Source organism: Serinus canaria, chromosome 20 (assembly GCF_022539315.1).
Source record: "Serinus canaria isolate serCan28SL12 chromosome 20, serCan2020, whole genome shotgun sequence".
Classification (NCBI taxonomy): Eukaryota; Metazoa; Chordata; class Aves; order Passeriformes; family Fringillidae; genus Serinus; species Serinus canaria.
Window position 1 is genome coordinate 11,392,270 of NC_066333.1, and position 23,175 is coordinate 11,415,444.

Consider the following 23,175-nt stretch of genomic DNA (forward strand, 5'->3'; position numbering starts at 1 on the left):
GTTTATAAATTTTTACTTTTTTACTGTTATACAAACTCAACATGTATTTTAGAGATGAGGACCTGCTCCTGTGTGAGATTTCCACTGATAGCAATCTATGGACCTGATCCTGCTTATCAAATTTAGTAGGAATTTTTACATCTACTTCCATGGAAGAGGTCTTAGGAGTGCCAGCATTGTTAGGAATACACACAGCACATTAGGTACAGTTGGGGAAAGAAGAGAATTTACTCTCTTCCACAATGAGTCACATAATTTTGTAACTTAGAACAACTTTATCACTCTTAAGACATTTGTATAGCACCAATCACCAAGAGCATTGTCACTAAGGCACTGGACTGGTACTCAGCTGTCATGGGCTCTGCCTCCAGGTCTGGGGTCAATCTCCTGTGTTTATGTCTTTTGTTTTTACTGGCACATAACTTTTGTTATATGGAAAAATAACATTGGAAAAATAAGATAAATAATACAAAACATCCTCCATCATTCACAGGAACAACACACCACGAGGAATTACAAGGTGTTTAAGTTCTGAAGCCATGAACATTAATAGATCTGTGCATAGATTTACTGGCAGGAGGAAATTAGCCTGCAGGTATCAATTCTGTGCAGCACAGTGGAGCAGTGTTAGCTTCCCTTCCTCTGGAGTTAGGACATGCCCTCAGTTAAATCCTGCCCTGATTTCACGAATCAAAACAGTTTCTAGATAAATGAAGAAAAGCCCTCAGGACTCCTGCCTGTGACAGCTGATCCAGGATGCCTTCCTAGGCTTTTGCATCAAAGGCTGCTCCTACCAACTTGCAGAGCTCCAGTTTCAGCCTCTGAGAGCAGTTTTTGATGCTTTCAGAGGCAGCTGAATACTTTTCTAGTCTGTAGTGGATTTATCTCTCCACACTATTAAAAAAGAAAAAATCTTTTAGGAGTTATCCCTGCTCTGCTGCACCACACTGAATGTGTGCTCTGATGCACAAATTACTAAAAGTTCTTGGGTTGAAATAAGTTACTGCAAATGCACAGTAGCTGATTTTGAAACCACAACATCTCTACAATTTATTATTATTTTTACAAAATACCCAAAGTGATCAGACCATATTGTAGGTTACTGGCTTGCCGAAGGTTGTTTTAAAATCAAAACCATTTCTGAGTTACAGAAGTGCCAAAAACAATCTTGAACCAGGTTTGTTTGTTGTTTTTTGTTGTTTTCTTTTTAAACCAACCCCCATCCAACAAAACAGTTGTATAACTTAAAACAGAAACAAGAGTTTGTGTTGGAAACTGTTGAAAAACCAACCCACCAAAATCACGCTTGAGCAGAAGCCTTGTATGGCAAAGATTCAGCTTAGGGCAGTTTAGTGCCAACCCTCCATAGGTTTACAATGGAAATACTGACACAACCTCAACTACAGTGATGCAAATGTGCCCTAAAAACACTGTATTTGCTTTTATTAATAAAAGTGGTAGTGTTTACATTTGTAGGTATCTTACACTTCAGCATCACGATGAATACTGAGTAGAATGAGTTAAGTTTTGGCTGTAAGGTCAGAAGTTTCCAAACAGATGAATGAGACAGAAGTGACAGTCCTCAATCACGAAAACAAGAAGTTCAAATAAATAAATAAAACAAAACTAAGAAATATGGGTAAGCATTAGGTTGGAATGGTTCAATTAACTGCAAATTATGGCCACTAAATTAGAGACAGAAGAAAACACAGTTACTTATTAAATAGCAAGCATTAAAGCTTTATGGTTTTGTATTAAAAAAAAAAAAAAAGGAAAAAGAAAGCTGTTAAAAATAAGACTTGCATTTACCAGGCCACCAAACTGCATGGACTAATAAAGAGACTAACAAAGGCAATACTGAGACATTAAGACACACACACGCTCCGTACTTGTGCAACTCAACCATATTCAAAACAATTGCCTTTTTCCTCACATAAGACAAAAAAAAAAAAAAGCATCCCCTAAACATATCTGTTCATATAAAGCTTTAGGTTTCTTAAACTGTTGCTGTCTTACATAGCTCATTGTTATTATGTGTCCTCCTCATCAGAGGAAGAAGCTTATTTTGTTATTTTTTTTTAATGGAGGTGCTTTGTTTCTCTCAGGCAAGAGATTACATTCCTCACACCACTACAGGTTTTCTCCATTTATAAATTCGGTGTTCACACCAACTCCTCCTAGGCTTAAAAAGATAAGGGTTGGCACTAAAATAAAGATTTTGGCTCCTGTAACTAAAATTAAGGCTCACAATGAATTTCCTTTCCACTACGTGTGTCCCATTTTCACCTAGTGGAAATGCCAGCCCTTCACCTACAGGCACTGGATAAATTCTGAATTGCAGGGGCCTACTTTCAGTCATGTTTTCTACAGTTCTACCAAGTTCAGGTGGCAACTGTCTAAACCTGTGAACAGGAAAGATCATTCTTGAAAGGCGAGTAACAACTGCAGCTAAAATTTTTCAACTATTCAGTGTCTTCTGGAACTAATTCTGAATTGAGAGGGGACAGTAACTCCCTCACATCCCTGCTCTCCAGTGAAAATGGACTGTGTGATTCATTTTAAGACTTTAGCCACAAAAGCAAATGAAAAGTCACAATTCTGAACAGTTGCAGTTCTTAGTATTGAAAAGGCATCCAATACCTGAAGCAAATCTAGCTGCACAGACATCACTGACCACGCCTCACCTGAATTTAAACTGGATCTCTTCCCAAACAAAGAAAGCCAACACGGTCTCTTGGGTGGAGGGAAGCTAGTGTGAAAGGCAAAGAGGCAAGAAATTTGGTGTTTGTTTTTGTTTCTTTTCCTTTTAAAGTCACTGCAGTTAAGATCCAGATCAGTTTAGGGGTGTAAATGAAGGGGGAACAGGGGTGTTTGAGTAATATAGGCTAACACTGTTCTAGATGTGTTATTACAGCTGTAATTTCTGACTCTGTACAAATTGTACACGTAGGTTTAGACACATGAAAAAGTAACACACTCACAGAGACATAAAACACCTAGGTATAAAATATAAAGCAGTGTAGTAGTTACTAAAATTACATGCTCTCTTATTGCTACAGTGATTTTTGCTCTTTTTTCTTTTTACTGTACCACATGTTGTTCTAAGCATATAATTTGCATAAATTATTCAAGTTTAAGAAAAAAATCCACACATCTTCACTTTTAAGCTACTTATATAGTTAATATAAAACAAAAAAAGGTTCTAAAGTATCTCTTTATTAAAAGAGAAATAAAAATGTCATTTGAAACTGGAATTCAGTGGCCAAATCCAAGGGCAGTGCACACCTTGTCATTCCTTGTCGTTGCCCACGCAGCGCAAGCCGAGGTTGGTGGGTATTTGGCCCAGTCTAGAGATGGTCACCAGACCTGCATGATGCCCTACGTGTCTGTTATTGTTCTGGTTTGTTTTTTGTCTTTAGCAAAAAAAGGACTATGAATGACCAAAGACTAACATTTATAATTTGTAGCAAAATTTGGTTTTATGTAGAAACAAGCCATGTTTTGCATTTGGATAGAGATTTAAATGAATTAAAGCTAAAAATTAAAAAGCACGATGCTGCAACATCTGGTCACTTGTTGAAGACCTCACTTTTAAAGTGGTTAAGTTTGCACAATTTGTACTTTTTTCTTTTTTTTTTTCCTTTTTTTTCCTTTTTTTTTTTTTACTAAACAGTATTTTTCCTTCTTTTATAAACCAGAAAAACTAAACTACAGATAAATTTTCCCTACCTTGAGCTAATGCTGCAGATAGGGTTGACAAAGCTGTACAGCGCAATCAAACATACTTACATCTTAGCTCATTGTACAGGTACAGCCATAATCAAGGCACAAAGATCTTCTACAAGTTATTTTCAATAAAGTTGTACAAAATAATACATTTTACAGTCTGTACAAGAATAATAATCCAGCAGTAAAATAAAAAATGAGGGAAGGGAAGAAGAAAAAGAAGGGAAAGACTGTGAGGACTACAGTCTAGATAATGATTTTTAGAGCAGACGGGATCATCAGTGGACAAACTGAAAACAGTGTGTGGTTAACTCTTTCTGCAATCACAGGCCATACGCAGTTCAATTCATAAATGTCCATGGTTGTCTTTAGACCACCAAGACTGGTTTTAAAAATACCCTTCTGAAAGGTAGCAGTTGGTTTTTGCACTGTCTAGGTCTGTTGGAGAATTGTCAGTATTTCCGCCCAAAGCCACATTACAGTCAGAGAACCAAACTCAAGGGTCTGTCTTCAAACTTGGTCTGTGACTTGGCACCTTCGTTACTCGGATGCAGTGAGTGATACAAAGTGGAGATCACGGGTTACAGGATTATGCCCACAGCAGTGCTAAATTACCTAAAGTTTTCTCTCCCCCAATTTTTGTTTCAATGTTTTAATTTTTTCATCCCCAATTCTTTCAGGTGCTCCACATTCAGGGCTTTTAATTAATTAGGTTTTATTTCTTTTTTTTTTGTTTGTTTGTTTGGTTGGTTTGGGGTTTTTTTTTTCTCTCTTTTTTGTTAATAACAGTGTTAGGGAATCCTCATGGAAATGGCCTTTTAAGTGTTAGGGGCCATCTCAAACTGTCCGAGGGGTACAGAAGCAAGCTTAGAAGTGCTGCTATTGTCCAGCAAGGAGAAAAAGTTGAGGGGTGCAAATCAATGGGAGATTCAAACAGTTCTCTTCCACCCTATGTGGGCAAGGGTGATTTTTTTCTTTTTTTTAATAAGGAATAAGGAGTCCAAAACACAGAAAAAAGTGCTCTCCATCACAACAACTCGTATTGGCGAAGGTGCATGCGCTGAATAATGTCCCGACAGTCATTGAAAACCCTCCGGATGTTCTCTGTGTCCACGGCACACGTGAAGTGAGGGTAGCAGTAGTGCCTTCCATCTCCACTTGCTGTGCTGATTCTCTGTGCAGAGCGAGAGAGAGACACTGGGTTAGAAATTAAACCCACTGGGGGAACCCCAGCCCGTCCCCAAAGCTCGGCTGGATGAAGGTGAGGTGTGCCTGTGTGAGCTGTGCCTTCACAAAGTGCAACTGAGGGGCAAAATGCCCACAGAGATTTCACCTGAAACATGACATTCAAAATGAGCAGAATTATACAGTGAGGAGGTCACTGCAAGCTGGGGAATGTCAGAGAGGAATGAGAACTCAGGAAAATGCCATTATTTATATGCAGCTTTGGAGGATTTAGCAACACAACTCCTAGTCCATTTGGACATGAAAAAAGCAGGATTTTGCCTCCCTGTACAAAGCTTTTATCCCTGCTTTACACTTACAGAAAGCCTCCCTCAACTTTTTGTTTGGCTCCATTTTAAAATGAGCCCACGATTTGACTGCCAGGCTCACCATTACAAGTAATTGTAACAATATTTTAAAGAAAACAAAAAAAAACCCCCACGTCCTTTATAGCTTCAGCTGACCAGTAATGGGAAAGATAATACGAAAAGAACATCAATATCCGACAAAGGAGGCATCTTTTGATTAGTCTCTATCTTTAGAAATAATGCATGGAATAAAAATCTGGCCCTATTAATAACAGCAGGACTTCAGTCATCATTCTATTTGGGGTTTCTTAATTCTCCCCAATTCTTTTACCGTTTAATTATGTACAAATAAATATCCAAAAAGCAGCTAAGAAAGAGTAGTAAAGCTCATAAATATAACAGTGGTTGATGCAATGTGGATGTTAAATACAAACAACACAAGAAGTGACAGCACTCTGCAATAGCAGAAGGTGAGCAAGAGCTTGGGTTTGAGAAGAATCACAGAAGAAATAGGCAAAGAAAGGGAATACTTACAAGAAACTCGTCTCTAATAAAATACTTGGCCCTTGTAACTCTGGGATCCTCACCAGGCTCTGGTGTTGCTGATTAATAATAAAAGAAGCATCTTATTAAAACAGGTGGTTTTTGGTAATAACACCTAAAAATCTCAACTTGTTCTCTTTTCTGCTCCCATATGACAGAAATCCACTTGGCAAAACTGACTGTGAGACAAGACAAACCATGACTTTATTTAAAGCAGCAGGATTTCAGGAGAACAAGGGAATATTACAATGGCCACAGTACCAGGAATTTGGCAGGTAAGAGAAACGTCCCCAGGCAGGACGAGGAGGAGTCCTGAGGACACATTTGTGACAAAATGTCAGGTGATCTACACCAAAGTAAAAGGATTTTTGTCAGGATGAAATTATTAATATATTAAATGCTTAAGAGGCAAGAATCTCTCATTATTAATACCTTAAATTTAACATTACAATTTGGCTAAAAGACTTTGATGATTACATCTACTTAAGAGTTTTCAAGTCTTAGCTGAAGCTACCAAAACCATCACAAAGGTGATTAACAAGGAAATGATAAACTGCAAACAAAGCTTAAAAATCTTACCATCATCTGGTGTAGTGTAGCGAGCAAATTCTGGAAAGTAGTCTTCAATTTTAGATTTCCCTGCCAAAACTTTCTCTGCTAGCAAATCTTGTTTATTCAGGAAGAGGATTACTGAAATGGTCCGTAGCCACCTGTGCAAAATGGAGACCAAACACTGTGAGGAGGCACAGCCCAGATCATACAGAAACTTAACTAAGTCACACAACATGTCTGGAGACAAGGCCATAATGACCCACTGCAATGATTTGGAAAGGTTCCTTTTATACCTGAATCCCAAGGGTGTAATTCCAGGTGAGCCCATCCTCAGGGTGCTCCCCACTTTGTGCTTTTAATCCAAACCCATCCCAGGGGAGCATTTCCACCTCCCAGAGCACTGCTCCATCACTGCTCTAATTACTTCAGCCTCAATATGGCAACTACCAATTAGTAGCTGTGCAGAGCTCTTTGCAATGATCTGGGATTAATAAACATTAGAGGTGGGAGAGGCTGTGACCAAAGAACCAGCCCAGACTATGCCAGGAGATGTGAACAACAGACCCCCCTGTGCTGTTAACCCTGGTGGGCAGCCAAGCACCACACAGCTCCTCACTCACCTTCCTCCTCAGGGGGTGGAGGAGGAGGAAAGGAAGAATGAAAGCAAAAAAATCTGGGGGTCAAGATAAAATATAAATGATGACTGTTTAATTAGTGAGGGATAAGTAAAAATGAGGCGAAGACAAAAGCAGTGATGCCAAGGCAATCACTCACCACCTCCTGTGGGCAGACCAATATCCAGCAAGCTGGGTAACCTCCCAAAATCCCCTCTTTTCCCCCTTACTGCAGAGAATGATGTTATGTGGCATGGATCACACCTCTGGTCAGCTTGGATCTGCCCACCTGTGTCCCCTCCCAAGAGCCCTGAGGATTCACTGCAGGGACAGAGTGAGGAACAGAGAGGGCTCTGCACACACTGTCAGCAGCACGAGCGGGTTATCAGCATTGTTTTGGGCAAAACCTAAACCATGGCACTCTATGAGCTATTAGGGAGAAAATGAACTTTGTCCCAGCCAGGCCCCTCCTCGAGTGGTGCCAGGACCAGCCATGTCAGTGAGAAGAGCCTTTCACAGACCTGTTGTTCCAGATACTCTTGAAGAGGTTTAGTGCCTCCTGCAGCCGGTTGGTCTGATTGTCCTCTCGTATCACCATGTTGTAGCTACTGCTCGCCACCACAAATATGATAGCAGTCACATCTAAAGCAAGAAACACCCTTGAGTTAATGCCAAGCTTCAGGAGAAATATCCAGGAATCCTGAAGTTCAGTAAGAAGCTGCCAGACCTTCAGCTGCCTGCAGAGAACAGGCTGGGATGCTGCTGCTGACAGCTTTTTAAGTACCAGGAATCAAAAATGAAAGTGAAGAAGCCATGGAAGACAGGCAAGGCAGGCCCCAGAACAGAGGCTGACAGAGTGACAGAAAATGTAGAAAAGAAGGGAACTGGAGCAAGAGAGAGAAACTGAAGAAAGCCAAGAGGAAATTAAAAGAAGATTTAAAATGTGTAAAGAAAATTGGAAACAACCATGAGCTATCAGGAAAGGACAGGGAGGTCCTTGGGGGAAAACCTCAGGACAAACAGCACTTTTAATTTGTGTGAAGACAAATAACAACAGCAGACTGCAGTGAATTTCTGGTTAACTGCTCTGGTCCCCCTGCATGTGTTTTACTGCTTGGAGCCCCATCTCCTCCCTGGGAGGCATTCCCAGGATCAGGATCCCTGTGCTGCTCCAGTCCCTCACTCTGCCAGGCTCATCTACCTCAGGCACAGCAGCACAGATGAGTCAGACCATGAGGTAACAGGAAGAGGAAGGAGCAGAGGTAAAACCCAAACAAATCTGTGACTGACAGCACAGAAGAAAATATTGCCGAGTCCTTCCACACCCACAGACAGTGTCCAGGTGATTCTGTGACAGGAACTGTAGCAATCTGCCATGAATTCCAAGTTGCATTCTGCTTTACTTATTCTCTAGGATCTCACTGTAACTCTTCCACAAAAAAGTGAACTTTTGTGTGTTACTTCATTGCTATTTTATCTTCTTTATTGTCCAAACAATAAAGAAGATAAAATATTTTCACGAAGTCTAGGCTGGCAAATAATGCACAAAGCCACCTCCAAAAATACTTGATTAAATGAAGAGAGGGAAGCCAAAAAAAATGGACAAGCTGAAGTTATCAAATTCAAGTTCCTCTCCACCTGCATTCTCCTTGAAGATGTTCTAGGTAGTTACAGGAGTTTACATGTAAGAAGAAACTCAGTGCTGTATGACAGTTATATAACTCCTTATTGAGCTACATGGAAAGATGATGGATTTCACACAGCTGAGAAAATGAAGATTAGGCACTACAATTCTGCAGAGAACTATTTTATAAAGCCACTAGAAATTCTAATCCTACCATTAAAACACTGGATCCATTTTCGGCGTTCATCTCGTTGCCCTCCAACATCAAACATACTGAGAAAAAAAACATAAATCCAGTCAGTCAGAACCATTTTGTGCTGGGCTTTTTGTGTCTGCATGCAAACAGAAAAGCTAAGAAACTTTAGGACTTCTGTGTTACAGATTTAAAGGGAATCTTTGATTACAAGAACCTGAACAGGTAAACAGTCCATGAACACAGGCATGCAGAGAAAACAGATTTAAAATATTTTGTTGTTTGTGATTTATAAAGCACACCAATTTGCATTTCATTTTCAAGCCTGACTACTAAATTAGAAAACCATAAAATCCTTCCTTTCTATTAGACACTGATACTTGAGAGATACAGTAGGCTCAATGAATATATGGTAGGCTCTCCTCTCAGTTTACCTTGGCATTTGTCTGTGTTGTATTAAAAATTGTAAAAACACAAAAAAAAAGAAATAATCATACTTACTGAAAATTTACTTTATCCACCTGAAACTTGGTTTCAAAAATTCCTGATGTCAAAACTCTGCATCTGAGAAGATCCTAAAGCATAAAGGGAAATGCATTGATTCAACACAGATACTTGGTGAGTTTCTATATATCCAGCAATGGAAATAAACCCCTTTGTTTCCATGCTGTACCACAACACCAGGGACAGCACTGGAGTGTTCAGTGTCACAGAAGCACGATGGAAATCTTCTAAGTGATGTAACCTTGTACATCATTTATGTGTATAAACTTAATCCAAAGGACAAAGCCATTTTTACTGGAATACTAAATATGCCCAATGCATGGCAATACCTGAAATGGTGATTAGAAAACGAATTAATTACCCCCAAAGATGAGGGGGGCAGGTCAATGGTGTGATTTCCCCCCAAAGCCCCACGTACCTGGTCAGACGGGGTGTACTCGTTCTGTTTGACTATGTCAATCTTGTCTAGAAAACTGCAGAGGAAAGAAAAAAGAGAAACTCCTCACAATCAAATCAGACAAACTTGCTGATGCTTTAGTGACAGACCCAGTTTAACCCAGGTAAATTCTGGTGCACTTTAATGCTCTCAAGGCTCACCAAACGATTAAAAGTCACAGGCTGGAAAGGCAGAATTGGGGATTTTGCAGCATTCCCAGCAGCAGCCGGCAGAGGGCTGAGAGCAGCTCCGTGAATCCATCTGGGAACTCCATCGAACCCCTCCCGCCGGCTCCCCCCCAAAAACACCCCGGGGGTTTAATTTGGGTCATTTCTTCACGGGATCCCACCGTGGATCTGCTGCTGTGAACGCTGAAACAAGGACTCCAGCAAGCTGCCCGCATGTACTTCCCCGGAAAGTAAAATGAGCATTTTAAACAACTTATCAAGTCTGTAGTTCTTTGGATAAATGGAAGCCCTAAAGCAATTTCAGTACAAGTGAGAGGGGACACTGATTTTTCTGCCAGCTGCTGCATCAGTGTTTCAGTTACTGAAACAACAGTAGTTGGCTAAATGGGTAATAAGAGATATATTTCATTCAAATTCATTAGGCACTACCTACAGATGATAACTCTGGAGTATTTAATTTTTTTTTCACCAATAACTATAACCTCATAATTATCTTTATCTTTCACTTCAACTCCAAGAGCAAAATTCTCCAGGAATGAGTGAATTCTGCTTTGTTGTGGTGGCAAACCAGCAGCTCAGGGTGCAATTTTATGGTGTTTGCCCCCAGTCCCACTGCCCCACAGCAGGTCCTCAGCCAGTGCCCCCTTGCTCAGCCCCTTCCACTTCAGCAGTGCTTCACCCCTAACATTAATGATTAATCAGCCTTTAAACCATTCCTTGAGCTCCCTTGGAAATTCCTCTGCATGAATTGTTTTCTCTCTGAAGCAGAAATCACAAAAGAAAGGTGAGTTTTCCCTGCCTCCTTTAATGTGCACTAACAACAGCCACAGCTTCAATGGGGGAAAGGGAGCCCTGTCCCAGATTCACAAATCAAAACCCCAAAAAACCCCCACTAAAGCCAGCACACACAACTCAGCCCCAGCTTCAGCCCTACCTGACTTCCTAAAACACCTAATGAGGAGCAGGGAAAGGGGGACAAACAATCCGGTATTTTGACAACTGCTTCAGAGCAATGCCCTCTTCTAGATGATCTTGCTTCAGAGACACATGAAAATTAATTTTTGTTTACACTGAATTATAGAATTCTAAACACATTAAAATGTATCTTAAGTTAACACGCTACAAAAACACGTGAGACAAAGTGCAAAGATCAATTTCCATCAGGGAACGTGACACGGCCACGGACTCACAAGGATAAGGTGGTGACAAACTGTGCTCTGCAATTTGCAAGCTGGATTTTTTCCTCATATCTTCCAAGCTGTTGAGTAATTTTTTTTCTTTTTTTTTTTTTTTTTTAAATCCAAAGGGAAGATATAAAACTCTGTGTTCAGTACACAGAGGATGTTAAATAAGTACAACAGCCCTGAGTTCCAAGTAGCACGAGTGTTTCCACCCCATCCTCTCCCCTCAGAGCGCAGTTTCAGAATCACGTGGCAATTTCACAAGTTGGAGGATGCTTGAAAAATGTTCCGAACAGAACATGTTCATCAAGATACAAAGGTGATTACTGCAATCACCCAGCTTTTCTGGATGAATTTATCCAAGCAGAACATTTTATGCTGGGTTCCACAAGTGGTGGGTTTTTGGTTTTGTTTTGGGGTTTTTTTTTGTTGGATTTTTTTTTTTGTTTTGTTTTATTTTTAAACACTCAGCTAATCAGCTTAATGGATTTTGGAAACTGAAAATTAGAAAATAACAACAAGATATTGCTAAAACCTGGAACTGAAAGTACAAACCTCTTACTGTTGTTTATGCAGACTATTTTTAGGCCTATGATTTCCTTGAAAAACATCAGCCACATAGGAGCAGTAGTACTGTACTAGAGATGAATTCCAACAGCAATGCTCATGCCAGGTAAAACAAATTCGAACGGAATAAATATTTCTTCTTCCCCCCCCAAACAAGCTGCAACATTCAGCAACATCTGATACTCCTAACAATGCTCCCTGGAGAAGGAAGTCTTTCACTGTGTGACAGTCACCAGAAAACCCCTCCTGCTTCCAGGGCATTTCAGGGAAAATGGAGCACAGTTCCATGAAGATTTCCCCCTGTGCCTTTCCTCAAAGTCTGCTCCAGCAGCTTTAGAGAGGGCTAAAGGTGTTCAAAAGTTTGAGTTTTTGCTCACGTGTAAAGAAAGGGGATTGTTCTTTCGGTTGGTCAAAGTAAAAACAAATGTGAGCAGAAAAGGGGAGCAGAAATCTGATCTGCTCTGATACACCTAAAATAAGGAGCAACAGCGGGAGCATGAGAGTTCAGAACACATCAATACACTGAGTTCAGAGACTTCTCAGTCAATGTTAGTCAAAACCAAACAATTTATCCACTAAATTAAACTAATAATCCAGTCAGATGAGAACAAAGCCCAATTCAAAACAAACACAAATTCACCATCATTAATTTCTATTTTTAATTCTTGCTATGCTCTACCCAAAACATAAGTGAGGCCACTTGAGCACTACTTTGTGTGCTGGACTCACTGCTGTGAGAGATTGTTCTGAGCCTACTGGAGATGTGCCCACCATCTACTGTGTCAGCACTGAACTTACAGGAGTGACCTTGATGAAATAATTCACATAAAACTGTCAAACCACAAAACCAAATTTTATACTGCGAGCAAGCCTTGAACCAAGTTACAAAGTTAGTGGTTTTTTTTTTTTTGTTTTGTAAAATCTTCTCAGTGATTATATGGAAAAGCCATTTTCCAGCAAGCAAATAATTCATTCAGCATTGCTGCCAATTCTCACTTTGGGCCACATTCTGGACATGACTAAAGAACAGGATCAGCTACTGCTCTGCAAAATTCTGTCACGTACTAAGAGGCTCTTCTGCCTGTCTTATAAAACATGGATACTGCTCTGACACACACTGACAAAAAAACCCTCAAAAGACTTCAGGTTATTTGTAGTCAGCAACACTGAGAGGAAGCATCTCTAGGACAGCACCAGTTGTGTCTCTGAGATATTAAAACAAAAGGTATTATCAAAAAATTAAAACAATCTGAAATAAAAAAAATATGCTGCATTTTTGTGTCCCCTTTTTTAGCTTAGGGAAGGAAAACCTCATGAGAAGTGTTCCAAGCAGATCTTTGTGACAGATCAAATGTCTTTAATTTTAAGAGCAGATTCACAGAGAGCTACACAGAGGCTTTCCTTAGCTCCAGCAGGTCTAAGTAATTAAGCCATACATGTATCCTCAATTCTTTCCAAGTCTTAACTAAAACCTATGATGTCAAAGGCATGTCCCAATTTTCAGATGAAGATACATGCCAGTACCTGAGTTCTTCTGGAGTCCTTTCATCCAGAGAGAGATGCTTTATCCCTATGGAGGGAATTTCCTGAATGAACAGAGCTGCTGCCAGACAAAGAACTGCAGCTTGTTTTCCCTGCTGGAAAGGTGTGTGACCCACAAAATCTTCCACCTGAGAACCAGCACAGCCTCACTGGCTGGGGCAGCACGGGAGGGAACTCAGGCTCCTTCCTCCAGCATTTCCTGACAGCCTCCTCAATGAACAGTAACTGAAATGTTTCTCTCTCTCAGCTGACAAAATGGTTGGCACACAGGAATTATTTTTTTTTTTCTGCTTTGTGAAGAAGAGCTTTTGTTTTCAGCCTAGAACAACACTGGAAAGGTGTCTTCAAACTGACAACACACCTATATTTGAAGAGCTTTATTTCCATCAGATTTTTTTTTTCTGGTCAAGTCATAACTTGAATTTTCTTATAAAATGTCTCCCTTAAAAGACACAGTTAGATCTCATCTTCAGTGTCAGAAAGATACTTCATGAAATCAACATTTCAATCCCAACTGAAGACAACATTTATTTATAACCTCTAAGCCTCAACAGTAGCACTGAAACTCTGTATTTGTGAAGTTCCTTGCCTCTGAAAGCCTCGAGGTATTTTACAGACAGTAAATCAGACTTCCAGCTCCTGCCTGCCTTCACTGAGGCTGCATTTCCTGCCTCCACCATCCCACCCCAAAATGCACACATGGCATAACCCTATTTAAAGGCAGGGCCAGAGCAGTTAATTGTCCCAAGTCCCTTGAGTCAGTGGAAATGATTTTCCATTTTTCATTTCCACTGAGTCATGTGTTTCTATCAAGATATTACTAAGAACCCACCAGAATATTACTAAGAATTATCAAGATTTTACTAAGAATTATGCTGGCATTTCCCCTGATCACCTTTAAAACAGTCTTTCCAATTCAGGTTTCTATGACCAGAAAGAAATTAATATTTTTTTACTGATCACCCTAAAGACGAAACTGTGCAAAGGCCCAGAGGTTTTTTTTATTTATCTACACCCTATCAGAACTACAAAGTACTACTTAAAGTAGTTTTAAGCTGAATTTAACTCAACATTAACAGTGTTTATTGTAAACAAGAGTGCATTTTTTATTTTTCAGAACAGACCATGCTTTCCTGCCTTTTTAGTCCTTGCCATAATCCTTTATGTTATTCAGCAAAGCTTTCTAAAAGCTCTGCAGTTAACTATTTGGTAAATTCTTTCTTCAGCTATGCTGTCTATGCTGGGCCAGAGACACAGGATGAGCACAAAGACAGAAAACTCCCTTTTAAAAGAGTATTTGTGTGTGAACAAATTGACTGTCCCTCAACTCTGTCCCTTTCTGCTGCCCAAAGCAAGCAGGGGAGAGGAGGGAATCCTATTCCTTAAACTGGTGATAAAGATTTCAGCTGGTTTATTTTGCAAGAGGAGCAGAACTGCCGGCAGATTTACAGGAATGATGCAAATAAAACAAGTAAATGTTCAACCTGCTGATATTTATAGTGTCCTGCAAACATGGGCATCAGGTGAAACCAAACTTGTCAGGTTTTTCCTCAAATTAAGTTAAAAATCTAAGTTGGGACATCAGTAGGTTTGACTCCTTGTTTTTTTACAGATGTACTTTTATTTTCTATTATTTGCAAAGGGGGAGATTTTACTGCTGAGATGGTCACTAAAAAAGTGCCACAACCATTACTGGAAAACTGAAAATGCTCAGAAAGACACAGCTCTTTTTTCTCCCTAAACAAAACCAGATAAGGAGAGAGAAGATAAATTACAAAACCTTTGTAATTACTTTAACAACTTTATAATTAGGAAAGAGAAAAAAAACCTTTCTAGAGACAGGCCCATAGGGACAGTACTGTACCAAATATTATTGGTACAATTAGGAGAGCACTATGTTGCACCTAAAAACATCTCACATACAATGCTCCTGTAACAACATTCTCCATGTCACTCCTCAGACATAAGGATCCCATCGAAAACCAGATTTATGTTGGAAATGAACCTCGAAATGTAGCATAAGACGTGAGCAGAAGGAAACTCAAAGTCTCCAGAAAACTTTCCCAAGAAGCTGCAAACACTTCTTGATTTCCAGTTTCAAGTCAAAGGGTTATCATGATTTCCTTATTGAAACTGTAAGAAAGGTTTTCAAATAGTCTAAAGCTCGGAATTTAATCATAGATGCTATCAATGCATACATATCCCAGCAAAGTGATTTTGAGAGCGGCCCCAGCTGTAATTGCAGAAGAACCTCGAGCATTCCAGCCACTTGGAGGCGGAGGGGCACCACGGGTCTAATTTTGAAGCAAATAATGAGAAAGCTGAAAAGTATGACTCCATATATTTGGAATCATCTTGTGGTAATCAAGGTTACAGTTCCTTATATGGTGTGGAGAACATGAAGCACACACAAAAAAATAGAGTATTAAAACTATGGGGTACAAAGAACTGCAGCTATCCCAAAAAACCAGGACACACCAGCAAAGCCCTTTTAGTTTTGTGTCTCTGGGAAGTTCAAACCTTGCCCTAAAAACGAGGCTGGTTCCGCAGGCGGCTTCCCAAAGTGCCTGATTAAAGCAGCACAACCCCGGCAGGCATGAATGAATTTCAGACAAACCCAGCAGAAGGCAAAGCACCCTTCAAACACTGCCAGCACTCCAAAAGGGAAATGGGGAAAAGGTAGGAGAAAGAGAAAAATCTATTTAAAGAGGTTGTAGTTGTCTCTTTTTGCTTTTTCCCCCCCTCTCTCTGCCTGTCTAAAGTTAGTCTGGCTTAGAGGATGCACTAACTTTCCCAATCAGTTTTACATTACAGCACAAGTCCAGAAATAGCTCCCAGCCGCCTTGGCCTCTAGCACGGTTGCCATGACAATGGAACCACAGGGCTATAAATAGCTCATCAGCACCAAATCTTGTGAGACACATCTGGAATGGGGCCAGCCCAGCCCCGGCCTGACAAATAAAAATAGGCACAGGCAGTTTCAAAGGCTGGAAAGGTACAATGTGGCTCGGGCTGTGCAGAGCAGGGCAGGGAAACGGGTTTGATTGCTTGTTAGCACGAGATTTATTTGATAGGAGATTGGGAGAGGTATAAAAGTCACTTTATTGCATACTAAACAGCCAGCCTTTCTCTAAGGTCTATTTTTCTTTCTTTTCCCCACCCGTCTGCAGCACAACCACCCTGCTTTTGAAACTGGAACAATGCAGCCTTTTGCCCAGGAGACCATTAAAATAAGGAAAAACAGAAGGAAAGAAAAGAGATCTTCAAATCTTCCCCCCCCAACTATTTCTGTACGTTTTTGGCTCGAGTGCATGGAGTGCTCCTGCGGGTCTGACAGGCATCCTGGCTGGGATCCTGCCTGGGCTGGAGTGCTTTGCTCCAGCTACAATCACTCTCAGGCTGCTCCGTGCCTCCAGGAGCCTGGAGAGGGACGAGGTTCCCAAATCCCTGAGCCAGGGCTGCTCTCAGCATCATCCCTTTGGACCCTCAGCATGGGACAGAACAGAGCCACAGCAAATCCCATCCCACTTCCCAAAGCTCTGTGCTGCCCCACTGCCTCTGGAGCAAGCATTTTCTCCCACTTAGTGGGTGAGAAAATGTCATATTTTTAGCACAGACTCTTGATCAAGCCATTCAATTACATCCAAATTATCTGTGTGGGAACAGAATGTTATGTCAAAAATGTTATTCAGTGTATTTGTCAATATTACTCAACAGAAGCCATTTGTATAATGAGGAGATTCAATATTTTCTCCAGCATAGGAAAGCAGCAGCTCAGGAACCAGACTGAAGTTGTGAGACTCTGTTATTTCAGATACTGGAAGTAGTAAGTCAGCGTGATACAACACAGAGAACACCACTCCCAAAATATAAAATCCTAGTTGCTCTATCAAAAACCAATAGAGACTACAGATGGTGATCAAGAAACTGCAACTATAATAAGCAATAAGCCACAGCAAAATCTCTTCTGTCTGCCAAAAAGGCACCGTGCACACGCTCCACACAAGCTGCACCATCAGCCCACAGGATTCCTTTAGGTCCCTACATGGATATTTTCATTGCTAAAAATTGTAGAGTTACTTCCACCCAGGCTTGGAGCTGTGTGTAAACTCCCCTGCCCTCCCCTCTGCCTTCCCCCACATCCAGTTTGCTCCCTGCATCTGAACAAGGCACACCTCAGGAACACAGAAGGATTTTAGATAATGTACTTTCAAATGTGCAATGGAGGATTTATTGGTTCTTATAAAGATACTCCAAGTTAGTCTAAGAGCCTATCACCAGCTGCAAGTTTAGATTTAAATCATATAAAAATTTATTTGTTTCTTCCTTAAGAAAGCAACTCATACATCACTACAAGACAGCCCTTTCTGGCTCACGTAAGAGACAAACTTTCTCATTTTGTCTGGGGGAAAGATGAGGGGGAAAAGGGCTGTGGAGTAGCAAACACTACATGGGATGACCATTTTCCTGTTTTAAATCTTTTTAAATTGTAAACTAAAGTCACAGACCTTATATACTGCAGAAGAACCAAAAACTGCATGCCTCCTGTGCTCTGTGGGGACTGAACTTGGAGAGAAACTTGAAATTTAATAATTTTTCACAATCTAATCTAATTTAAATCTGTCAAGTTCAATAAGGATCTTCTCAGGTTTAAGAATATTTGCTGTTAACTTAGACTGAGGAGTCTGTCTAAGTAAAGTCAAATTCAGAATGAAGAATTTTAAATGAAATTCGAATATGAATTTGTTTAAAATTCCCCATATTTGATTTCAAATAAGGATATGAAATCTTCCATCAATCCCAGGTGCCATTTTTAAAATGGCAACAACCTATGTATGTTATAGGTGTAAGTCCTCTCCTGTAGGCTGCTCTGAGCAATTGAAACAGGTGAAGCTAATGGGATATAAATCCACTGTGTTTCAGCCAAGTATTTTTATGAATCTTGTCCTCAGGGTCTGTAGCTCCCTCCAGTGCCATCAAATCAGTAGAACTGATTTCAGCTGAAGAATTAATGACATCACTGACAAATAAAAAATTATGCCAAAAATTAAAAATATGAATAAAAGTGCATTCAGATGGGAAATGAATTAACAAGCCTAATACTCCATACCAGTTTCCCTAAACCAAAGAAACAGAGCAATGTACAAAACCAGATAAAATGAAGGTTCAGACAGTTCCCACATTTTTGTGTGTGGCTTGTAAACCAAAACAGGGAGAACACAGAACCAGGCACTTCCCCAATTTCTACTGGAAAAATGGGCAACATCATTTGTAACAGGAATTTTAGGGACAAGGCTCAGTGGAGCTGACAGCACCTCACGTGACAGAAGAGGAATTCTGACCCAAGCCCGAGTTTCCGCAGGAATTAAGGAAGCAGTGATAGCTCAGGGAAGGAATCAGGCCCCAGATGAGCCCAAACAATGGGAAGACAAAGCTCTGCTGGGTCCTAAGCAGGGTGGTGAGGGAGGACTTCCAAACTCACTTGGACAAAGATCTTCACAAAAATAGTTTGCATGTGTTTAGATGCAAGATATAAATCCAGGGCTGGAATCTCGTCTGCTTAGGCACCATCCCAGCTGAGATTTTTGTTCAGTACTTTAGGAAGTTGGGTTCTCTGGCCAAAAGGCAGTGATTTTGACTCTGATGCTGCTGACAGGACACTGCAATGTTCATTTCTGTCCCATGATGGGGACAGGACCGAGGACCTGCCGGTACCTGCTGGGCTGGCAGTCCCACACCTCACAGCAGCTCACATTTCAGCTTTTGCTCTCCTCAGGGGAATGTGGCTTCCCCTCCTCCTTCTTTTTCAACGTTCTGCTTTCAACCCAGCAAAAACAACTCCAGGCCTCTGGAAAAGCAGAGGCACAAACTGGCACCTGGAGTTGAAAGCATCTGTAAAGAGCACACCTCTCATTTGGAACTGAGTTATAATAATACAGTTAGTATTTTTTTTCTTTTTCTTGAAAACATTTGCTTGATCATGACATTTAATACCAGGCATATTTAAAAAATATAATTTTAAACCAGGCAAATGACACATATCTGCAATAGCATTTTATACTGTGAATTTTGAGCAGTGCAGGGGCACTCATCTTTGGCTACAGTGAAAAGCAAATATCTGGTTCTGTGTTCTGCCATACAACAAAAAGAAGAAGTCAAGTTTAAGTGCTTGTCTGTCCCTGGCACACATTACACTCAGGCAGATAAAAGGAGCAAGAAATCAAGCTTGAAGCCAAAATCAAAGGTAAATAATAAAGGTGACCACACTGCTTCTGTGGAAAAGCCATTCATGGCAGTCACCATGGTTCTGGAATAGTGCAGTCCTCTTTTATTCCCCATGAAAAACCTTTCAGTCATCCAGTTTCATGGTTCTGCTTTTTGTGGAGTGATTTGCTACTCTTGAAAGGAAAATCTAACACAGTCCCTCCATCTTTGCTTACTCACATGTCTGTGACAGCATCAACACACAGCCCCTGACTATGCAGTGGTTCCACAAACTGCAGTTGGGTATTTAGTGCTTTTAAGCCTGCAATTAAAATGGACACCTCTAGAATAATGTGGCTTTACAAAGACTCACAAACAGCCCTAATTTAACAAGGGGCATGACAAGCCATTTTAGAATCTTTTAAATACAGTATTTTGGCCCTTCCCCCCCTCTTCCCCACTGACCTAACTTGACTCAACTCACTCTGAAGCAGAATTTAAATCATTACAAAAATATGAACTTTAAATCTCACCTCTGAAAAGACACAGCTGGCTATAAAAGACCTTAAAATAGTACTAAAAGCTCTAGTCATTCAAATGACTGTAAAACACAGTAGGACAGACTTTGTATTTACAAAACATATTCTAACATTTGCAAAATGTGTTTTTTCATGTGGACTTTTCTAAGCTGTGGGCTTTTAGTGCTGGAGTCACAGAGAATTTAGAATGAAGTGTGCACAGGAAAAGTAAAATCCCTGACAAGGCACAACCTCCTCCTGTTTCCTCTCTCAGCCAGAGCCACTGGCTGGGCTCAGGGAGGTTTTCCGTGGCAGTCCCTGGCTCACAGAGGGGAGTGAGGGGTGCAAAACACGGAATCCAGACAGGACTGGAGTGAGGGGTGTGGCTGAGGGATGGGGAATTTTGGGACAACTGTTAAAATCCCTTATTCTCTTATTGGCTTGTTTTGCAATGTTAAAATGAGGAAGTTGTTCAGCTGCTTCGGGTGGAATGAGTTCTTTTGAACGAGCTTCATTGACTCTATTTATTACCTATAGAAGAGTGTTGTAATTAACTTAACAATTACTGAATGTATTATTCACAGAACATAACCATTTCAGCATCACAACCCCAAAAGCCCCTCAGCAGCAGAATGCACAGCTCTATCTTGAGCTGCAACCTTACACTCAGAAGAATTATCGCTGAATTAAGATTCAGGAGGTACCAGAGGTGACACAGACACACCACCCTTCAGCATCCTCACTGGCCTCCTTCTTGGCAGCCTTTACAGAGGCCAAGGACTGGGACAGCCTGGGCAGGGAGTCTTCTCCCACAGCCCCATCCCTCTCTCACACAGCTCTCTGTGCTCCCAGGCTGTGCCAGAGCCCTGACCACAAACCACCCTTCAGCTGAGGCTGGAGAACCTCTGAGCTGAGCTACACTGGACAAAACTGCTCACTTTAAACTCCTGCCATGTTCTCTGGAAACCTTAACTCCAGTCCCACCTCTCCTCTGGGATGGGGGCAACAACAACAAAAGAAAGAAAGATTCTACCCACTGTCATCGTGAAGCAAGTACCAAGGGTGCAGTGAGCTCCACCTGTGCAGGGAGCATGAAACAAACACCAGGAGGTGAAGGAGGAGAAGAACTTCATCTCAGTGGCTTAAATTCTGAAATTCCACTGATACTGGTTTATGTATTTTTGTTTATTACACTGAAAAGAAACTATCACAGAGCTGTCAATAAAAACTCATTTTTGCACCACCAGTGGGTGGACTCCCCACCCCCCTGCACTCAATCACAGCCAGGCAGCAGGGAATCCAAGGGAAGGAAAAGCCAACCTGAAGAGCCCAAGGTATGCACAGAAGTTCCAAAAAATGTCCAAAATCCATTGGATGACTAAAAGCCATGATTCCAGTAGAAGACAAGCACATCTTCACCATCTCTTTGTCTGCAGAGGGCAGTGTCTCATGTTTGCAGCTCAAATGGATGAAAACCTAAACCTAATTACTCATTAACAGACTACAAATTTCCTCTTCTACATGAAAGAAACATTTAAAGAGTCTCAGGAGAAGAACTGAACTAAAAAAGACACTAAAAGCCATGGGTATAATTGCTGCTGTGGGAAAGACAAGAAGGGGTCTAAAATGGTATTTCTCTTCCCCAAATATTCCCACATCAACATTTGTTAAGTCCCAGCTGGGGCTTCTGGCTGCCCAATATCCAAGCCTGTTATTCTGCAAAAAGACATAAACCCAGCAAGCCTCTTAGAATGTCTAAAGAAGCACTAAATGATGTACAGCACCCTTCACATTGCAGTCTAGGTTCAAATATATCTCTAAAACCTAGTGGCCATCAGTCACAGCCCACAGACCTGGAAATAAATGTGTAATTCAAAGCTGTGCTGGGAAGTGGAGGCATGAGGCAGCTCCAGGGCAACGATCCTGGGCTGGCTCACCTATTGCTCTGATACCTGCAACTGGCAACTCTGTGATTCCAGAGTGCTGGAGACAATTCCAGGATTTCCATTTGTTCTGCAGGACTATAATTAGAGCTTCCGGATGGTGGCTCACACTAACAGCAGCAGCAAAGGCTGCAAGGTGGAAGAGACCCAGATCAGATGGGTCAGGAGAAAGCCTGCAGAGAACACTCACAGGTTCTGTGAAAGGGAGGTGTGTTCCTACATCACCTACCCCATATCAGGTGCTTATTTATACATACACAGTCTATAAACACCACAACCATATGTGAAACACAGCTTTTATCACACAACAGCACTTGAACTCCACTTCCTGTCCTCAGCAGCAAATTATTAATTCACCACAAAAAAGGGGTGTCTGAGCACAGCAACTGGTACATTACACAGAAGTTAATAATATGTGACTACTAAATATAGCTACTCCTGTTTTTCTTCTACATTTTGCTGCCTAAGAGATTTTTGCAGCATCTTGCACACACTGGCTTGCCCTGCATGGATGGTGATGCTCAAAACCAGTGACAGGTGCAGAGCTTTCAAGCAGCACTTCTCCCTCACGCCATCCTACCCACGTTCAGCTCCAGCTTGTGAAACTGCAGATTTCTGCTTTGGAGGAACGCACACGCACAGGAAGTCCAGGGAACACACTGCCAACGAGCAGATGAGAAAATTAAAAAAGATCTGAGATGCTAATAAACTGTGCCAGAATTACACACTGTATCTAAATACAGGTTTTGAGGGAACACCACTGGAGTACTTCTGCAGATAAGCATATCCTTCATTTTAATTAAGGAAGAAAAGTTCCCTCCTTTGAATGAGCTCACTTCCATTGGAGAGACCTGTTTTACTAACACATCTTATGATTTTCTGTTTCTTTGCTTAAAGATAACAGAGTAGGAAAGAAAAAAACCTTAAGGCCTATATAATTTACATGTGGGTCACTGACTTTCTTGGTTGTGGCTCCAAACATCAAACCCCACACTGCTCTGCAGCAGAACTTCCTCCTGTTACCTGCATTCATTTTTATCAGCACAAACTACATGTGTTCAGTGGAGTTACAGTCAAAAGGTATCCCAAGGGGGAAAAAAAATCTTTGACTAACATCACAGTCAAAAAATGCAACTTTTTAAAAGCTGTCTGGGCACAACCCTGAGTAGGGGGCTTGAGGGGACCCTGCTTGAGCTGAGGTGGGGCCAGATGGCCTCAGTGGTCCCTTCCAACCAGACCCCTTCTGTCTGATCCAGAGATCACTGGTTTTTAAGAATGCATGCAGGGAAATTGCCATACATTTACACA

The 23,175-nt window shown here is 41.0% G+C and overlaps 1 protein-coding gene across 2 annotated transcripts in view; it reads right to left on the reverse strand.

The window, feature by feature from the left end:
- Positions 1 to 1,021: 1,021 nt before the first annotated feature.
- The window catches only part of GNAS (GNAS complex locus), a 129,017-nt gene continuing 106,863 nt past the window's right edge, over positions 1,022 to 23,175 (reverse strand). For both annotated transcript variants that reach the window (XM_030231205.2, XM_030231206.2), the window contains exons 6-12: positions 9,707 to 9,761; positions 9,286 to 9,359; positions 8,806 to 8,864; positions 7,489 to 7,609; positions 6,381 to 6,511; positions 5,793 to 5,860; positions 1,022 to 4,900 (exon numbers count right to left, since the gene is read on the reverse strand). In XM_030231205.2, coding sequence (XP_030087065.1) covers positions 4,754 to 4,900; positions 5,793 to 5,860; positions 6,381 to 6,511; positions 7,489 to 7,609; positions 8,806 to 8,864; positions 9,286 to 9,359; positions 9,707 to 9,761 — 655 coding nt within the window. In that variant the 3' untranslated portion in view covers positions 1,022 to 4,753. The remainder of the gene's footprint in view (positions 4,901 to 5,792; positions 5,861 to 6,380; positions 6,512 to 7,488; positions 7,610 to 8,805; positions 8,865 to 9,285; positions 9,360 to 9,706; positions 9,762 to 23,175) is intronic.